Source organism: Melanaphis sacchari, unplaced genomic scaffold (assembly GCF_002803265.2).
Source record: "Melanaphis sacchari strain LSU unplaced genomic scaffold, SCAv2.0 Contig422_pilon_pilon, whole genome shotgun sequence".
Classification (NCBI taxonomy): Eukaryota; Metazoa; Arthropoda; class Insecta; order Hemiptera; family Aphididae; genus Melanaphis; species Melanaphis sacchari.
In genome coordinates this window covers 1-7056 of record NW_020271270.1, presented here as the reverse complement: position 1 = coordinate 7056, position 7056 = coordinate 1, and the positions used below count along the sequence as shown (strand labels likewise).

Below are 7056 nucleotides of genomic sequence, written 5' to 3'. Positions count from 1 at the left end.
AAATAAAAAAATTGAACCCGATTTGGAGAAAAGGAAATTTTTCACAAAATCCAGATTTTATAAAATTTTGCGGGGAAAAACCAATGTCTGACGAATTAAAAGAAATGAAATCACCTAGAGAATTTTTTTGTTATTTTTTTGATAATGAATTATTGTCACATATTGCCGAACAATCTACGCTTTATAGTACTCAACAAAATCCTGAAAAACCAAATAAAATAACGAAAAATGACGTACAACATTTTTTGGGAATAATAACAATGATGTCAATCGTCCATTTGCCAAATACTAGGTCATATTGGTCAGAAAATACTCATAATAAAATAATACGAAATTGCATGAGCGTAAATGTTTTTGAAAATATTAGGCGGTATATACATTTTAACGATAATACTCTAGATTTACCTAGAGATAATCCAAATCGTGATAGAGTTTTCAAAGTTCGGCCACTTATTGATGCACTCAACAAAAAGTTTGGCTCTGTACCTATCGAAGAAAACCTATCATTAGACGAACAATTATGTCCAACTAAAGCTGTATCATACCTCAAACAGTATCTCCCTCTTAAACCTCATAAATGAGGGTACAAATTATTTGTATTATGTGGTGTTTCTGGTTACGGTTATAACTTTGAAATTTATACCGGAAATGAAAATAAAGAAGATGAACGAATTATACGTAATGAACCAGATTTTGGAGCTACAGGCAACGTCGTTGTTAGAATGACTAGAATGATACCGGGAAACGTACACCACAAGTTATTTTTTGATAATTACTATACATCGTTACCAGTTATGATATTTCTTGAAAAAAAAGGCATTCACACAGTTGGAACGTTTAGACGTAATCGTTTTCCAAACGTCTGTTTGACAGATGATCGTATAATGATGAAACGAGATCGTGGATATTCAGAAGAGTGTTTCACAGTTGTAGAAGATGTCCCTATTTCAGCTGTTGCGTGGAAAGACAACAAGATAGTACACGTAACCTCAACTTTCGTAGGCGAACTCGATAAAAATGTAGTGAGTAGATTTGACAAAAAAAAAAAGACCACAATTATTATACCTAGGCCGAAAATCATTGAAGTTTACAACAAACATATGGGTGGGGTTGACCTCATGGATTCTATGATTGGGCGCTATAGAATAATAATGAGGTCTAAAAAATGGTATATGAAGATTTTTTACCATATGGTTGATATGACGATTGTAAATGCGTGGTTGTTATACAAAAAAGTTACAAATAAACCAATGAAACTAGCTCAATTTCGAGAGCAGTTAGCTGTAGAACTTTGTCAGACATCAATGGAAATTAAAAAAAAAGGCAGAAAAACAAAGGAATCGATAGAAAAACAAATGCTAGAAGAGAGTGAAAAAAGAAAAAAAAGGACACCAACAGCAACAATGCCATCAACTCAAATACGTTTGGATGGACATGTACACAGGATTCAATTTGAAAAATTTCGACGCGTATGTAAACTACCAAAATGTAAATATCAGTCATTTGCTAAGTGCACTAAATGCGATGTTTTTTTATGTTGTAACACAGAAAGAAATTGCTTTGATCTATTTCATTATACCTAATTAAAGTTTTTTATTTTTATAACCTACTATAAGAATATATAATATGTTTTTTTAATTTTTATTATTTAATTTGTGTTTAGTAAGTTATCATGTATTTATAATTTTATTCAACAACTGCCTTGTCATTAATTAATATTTTATAAATTGTAAAAATATAAGCTTGGACGCATGGAAGTGCATACCTGCATTTTTTCAAAATTGAGTCAAATTGAGTACTTAGATTTAAAAACTGAATTTTTTAAATAATTTTAATGGATTCTACAGGTAATAATCAATAAAAAAACATTTTTTTTATTTCTTAAAAAAAAATCATGCAGTGAAGGGTTAACTCACTTTATAGAGTAGTGTCCGTGAGCCAAGGTATGTATTTTATCCTCAAGTATAACCCTCTTGTCATCGAAACTATTATAAGTTAATTTGTTTGTTTTAATGGTCTTCAATTTATGTTTGAACGAGCGTATCGATACATTTTCTTTATATATCCCGACGCCGGCTTCACCAAACAGACATCTGTAATGGTCTTTAAAGTTCATATGGTTTTTGACCACATGTCCACGGATTCCTTTCGCCCTGATACTCTCCTTGCCATTGATCTTATATGCATAAGACTTGGCTCTGAGAGCACAAAACTCTGTCATTATTTCTGATTTTGTTTCATCGGAAAACAGACCTGGAATTTTCTTTCGTTCGGCAATGTAACACGGATGATCTTGCGGTAAGTCAGATGTATCCATTCGATCGAGTAAATTGGAATTATTCTCCAGATCTTTGTAAAAATCATCAGTTTGAATATAATATACCAGTGAATCTGTAATAATGTTATTTATTAATATACACATATATATATATATATATACAGTAGAGTAGTTTTAATATATTTACCTGTGTCTGTGTACATGAGCTCAATTTTATCTCCATAATGCGCCTTCATCACATTATAATGATAATCGTACATGACCGTTTTTGAAATTTCCAACACTGCAAAACCTGTTTAAAATTATACATATTAAAATATAGTTATTAATACTAATTTAAAAGTGTTTATTACCTATATAAATAGGCTTGCAAAATTCAATAAATTTATTTTCCAATGATACGACATTAAGAGTTTCATTGTATGTAGTACAGTGTTTGAATGTCGTAAGGTTTATGAGTTTTTGTAAACGTTTTTCATTACAAACAAGTTCCATTTTTATTCTCCGTCTTACAGATTCCATAGTTTTCCCTTTAACGTTACAGAAAATGTTAGTTAAAGAATTTAAAAAAAAAAAAAAAAATCACAAATAAATATACCGAAAACAGCATTATTTAAAAGTTTAAAAAAATCCTTTTCGAAATCGTTTCTCGCTTTCTTGCGCATTTCAGTATTTAAATCTATGTATTTCTTAAGTCAGTCTGACTGATTAAACTGAACAACTCTGTGAACCTATAATTAAACAAAAATATGTTATAAATAAATAAATAAATAAATAAATAAATAAATAAATGAATATGGTACTTTTTCCACAACGAGTCCGTTGGCTATAGCCTGCTATAGGTTCCGGTAATGAATTACATAGTTTTTCTTTGATTCTAAAGTCGCCATAAGTTTTTTAACTTTTGAGCCAGGTGGAATACTATTTTTCGAAAGGAATGGCAATTCATTATGTTTGTCATGAAGTACACTTGGATATGATATATCAACCTCGTATATCCGTCCGATTGGTGATTTATCGTGTAAATTATTTAAGCCCCTTATTGCTGGTTCAACCCACTTAAAGCCTCCGTGTGGCATGAATTGTGACATCGCGTAACCATACAAATTGTTACCTAGAATTTAAAATAATATATTAAACGATATATATATATATTAAATCATTGTATACTTACAATCCTGATAAACAAGCCATGATTTCGGTTTTGTCGAGTCATAATCTGGTGTCTTTTCATTATTAGCCTTTGCATACCTCATGCTTGCCTGAGTCAATCCACCCCGAATTCCTATAACGACATCAGAATAAATTAACCAACACATTTTTTTTTTTTATAAATAATCTCGTTACCTTTCTCAAACATGATCAAAATGTCATAATCATGAATTAATTCCAGTTGTTGGCCAGTGTATTTCAACATACAGTCAAAACTAAATCCAGGTGCTGTATAGTAAAATGATGGGTCAAGGTGGTAAGTGGTTATACAGAGGTCTCGAAAATTTTCAAACACATCAGTCAACAATAGCACATCGATTTTTAAATAAAGGTCAGAGTATTCCCCTAGTGTTTGACAGTCGAAATGGTTCCAAACTATCTTTGCATGTTCATAATCTTCATTTTTTATATGTGATTCTTCCAATAAACTGTAAAAATCTACTTTTGCCGGTAAACTGGTTTCTTCAAGTTTATCCCAGTCATCTGTATAATCATACGGGTATACCCCTTTACGGGTGACTAGTGGTAAATCCTGTGTAGAAAAATGTTTGGCACTATTTCTAAATTTTTCAAATCTGGGCGTAATTAAATTTTTTGAAAGTGTTGATAAACTGGAGGCCATAAATCTTAGTGTATCGATAAATCTTATAGTGAAGGAGTTGCTAATGTATTTTGAAAACGAAATAAACTTTTCTTCACTGTTTGGTATTACCGAAATAGAATTTGTATCATAGCCAAGACTGGTGACAATAAAATGTGCGTCATAATTTGATAAATTATGGAAAAATACCGGTACGAAGTTGGGTGTTCGAAGTTTAAGATTACACGTATTACATAATGACTGTCTAAATTTTCCTGATAAATGGCAATGATCAGCAACTTTATGATTTTCTTGAGAAAACTTGGTTTTACATAAATTACATGTAGTACATGATTCATGTGTTTTCCGCTGTTCGGTTGTGTAAATTATGGGGGTGTTTGTTTTTAGCAATTTTTCAATTTTTTTTGCAATTTCGACAATACTGTTTATAAAATGTTCCGCCACGTCCTTATTATTTTCATTTCCACGATAAATTATAGGTGAAATTGGAATTCTGAATTTCTCAAGCAGTTCAACGGGTATGTCTTCATTTGCCTTGACAATAAATCCATAACTCATGGCTTCGTGTTCTTGAAAAGCTGTTGTTTTATTTCCAATTTTCTCATCGCTTTTCTTGAGAATTGCTTCGAAATCCGCATAAATCACTATAGGATGACGTTGCGTTTTATTCCATTCAGTAAACTCGAGTATTGATCCTGGTTCAGGCATCTTAGGTAATATAGGTTTGTGTTCCCCACATATTAATTTATGCTGCTCTAATCCAGCTACTCCGTTTAATTTAAATTTGTTTTGCTGATTATCGAATGATGTAAAGCACCGTTTGCAAAAAATTGATTGTCCATCATGTTTGGTTTTTTGTGTTCGAATAAGTCGTGAAAAATTGGAGATGTAGATATAGTGACTGTTATCTTCGTTCGATATTAGTAATATATCACATACACATACTCTATCATCAATATTTAATGAGTATATAGTGTTTGTCGTTACCGTTTTTACAAACGTATTCGTGTTGTTTCCAAATTAATCAAAAAGCTAACGGAAATATTGACCATACATTTATAGACATCTTTGTCAGATTTAGTAATGTGGATACATACCTTTAGTTTCACGTCTGAATAATTTTAGACAGAAATTTTTAATACAAAATCCATCAAATTAAAGATATTTATTATTCAAACATTTTTCTAATCTTTTTGACTATTGCATTTATTATTAACGCTTTTACAAAGATCGGGGTCATTCAAAAATTTATACTCAGTAGTATATTTTCAAAGTATACTGTACTAGTATATTTAAGAGCCATATAACATAAGTACAAACAGTTCAAATAGTATAAACAAAAACATCTTATAGTACAATATATTAATATAATGGTTTTGTTTTGATATAGTAAAAATGGAATAAATAATCATTACATATTGTTTATACAATATATCGTGTTGTGTAATTTTATCATCACCTACTATAAGACTTAATATTATAGTATAATCTATATCTAAATTTTGTATATTAAATTTTATAAAAATAATTAAATATGCGTTGGCAGATTATAATGTTATTGAATGTTTAGTACAATAATTTTGATAAATTTCGGAATATGTTCGTAAATAACGAATCAAATTTTAAAAGGTTTCATGCAAAATAGCTGTCGTTTTATAGTTTCTAATAAATATTCTAATCAAAAGCAAATAATTCATTAGTTTTTAAAAACTTTGAGAAAAATTATTTTATTAGAATTAATTTTGCATGTTTATTATACAATCAACATACCTAATATTATATTATTATATCATCGATTTCCGCAAATGCATTGTTGATTTCTTTATTAAATATTCATTTTCATTAAATATAAAATCAATTACTCAATACTCAGGTTTAAATTTAAAGTCTTGATAGATGGTGTATAATTGATGTTGATATTTGTAAGTTTTGTACATTTCCAGAGCGTCTTCTACTAGTGAATTCGTTATTCTATAATAAAAATTAAATACAAATTATAGCGATTATTAATTAAAATTATAATATATATATATTTACCATTGCTAAACTGTATTGATTCCACCTCATATGTTTTCATGTATTAAGTTTTGCACTATTGTATATTGTATCTGGTATGAACTGTATTTGTGGGGAGGTGTTGTTGTATTAACGTTGTGGGTTGATGTTGAAATTGAAGATTTGAGTTATAGGTTGTTGTTGTTGTATGGGTGACGCGGGTTGACATTGAATTTCAGGAGAGGTTGTTGTTATTAGCGTTGTGGGTTGATGTTGAATTTGAGTTATGGGTTTGTTGAATTTGAAATATATTGGAATGTGAAGATTGCTGTATAGAATTTACTGGTGTAATTGTGGTACTGTAAAATCATCTTCTATATCAATATTTTGATAGATTTTGGTCAATTTCATCCAACATATAGTAAAATCAATGCGTTTCAAGCGGTATTGTTCTATTATCTTTTAATATATTAACTGCGTCTTGAGTTTCAGTATTCTCATGTAATGATTCCCATAAAACCTCAGGCGAATAAACAGCTTGTGTTTTCATCATATTTTCTATAATCTGACTTGCAGATATTTTCGAATTTTCACAATATTTTATTTTTCATTAGTTTTATTAAATTTTTAGCTGACTAAACCCCGGCGCCGATGGTTGAATAACGTTCAGGCATTGCATTGAACATTTTGATAGATTTGAAACAGGTGAAGTGAACAAACCCTTAATTTTATTGTATTCTATTTAATAAAATGATTATTAATTATATTACAAAAAAATATAAAATAAAATCATTACCTTTTTTGAAGCCATTATAAAAGATATACAATATTATAATATGGAGATCTGTAGTTGACGTATAATATTTAAAACTTAGCAACCGCGCTAAGTATACCATTCCTCTTTATGAACACATACTGATGTATACTACACCTAAGATTTCAGTTTCTCAGAGCAATATTACGTAACCCA

General features: G+C 29.7%; 3 protein-coding genes across 3 annotated transcripts; 1 reads left to right on the top strand and 2 right to left on the bottom strand.

The window, feature by feature from the left end:
* The first annotated feature begins 722 nt into the window (after positions 1–722).
* LOC112597490 (piggyBac transposable element-derived protein 3-like) lies at positions 723–1583 on the top strand. Its single transcript, XM_025343563.1, has one exon. It carries the CDS (start codon positions 723–725, stop codon positions 1581–1583), a length of 861 nt encoding a protein of 286 aa, XP_025199348.1.
* A 329-nt stretch (positions 1584–1912) lies between these two features.
* Positions 1913–2963, bottom strand: LOC112597489. Its single transcript, XM_025343562.1, has 4 exons — positions 2877–2963; positions 2632–2808; positions 2466–2570; positions 1913–2391 (listed from the first exon to the last, which is right to left on the bottom strand). The coding sequence occupies exons 1-4, from the start codon at positions 2941–2943 to the stop codon at positions 1913–1915; spliced, it is 828 nt and encodes a 275-aa protein (XP_025199347.1). The 5' UTR covers positions 2944–2963.
* Positions 2964–3114: 151 nt separating this feature from the next.
* LOC112597488 lies at positions 3115–5002 on the bottom strand. The gene is made up of 3 exons (XM_025343561.1): positions 3626–5002; positions 3453–3563; positions 3115–3392 (listed from the first exon to the last, which is right to left on the bottom strand). Exons 1-3 carry the CDS (start codon positions 4797–4799, stop codon positions 3115–3117), a joined length of 1563 nt encoding a protein of 520 aa, XP_025199346.1. The 5' UTR covers positions 4800–5002.
* Between the last annotated feature and the right edge of the window lie 2054 nt (positions 5003–7056).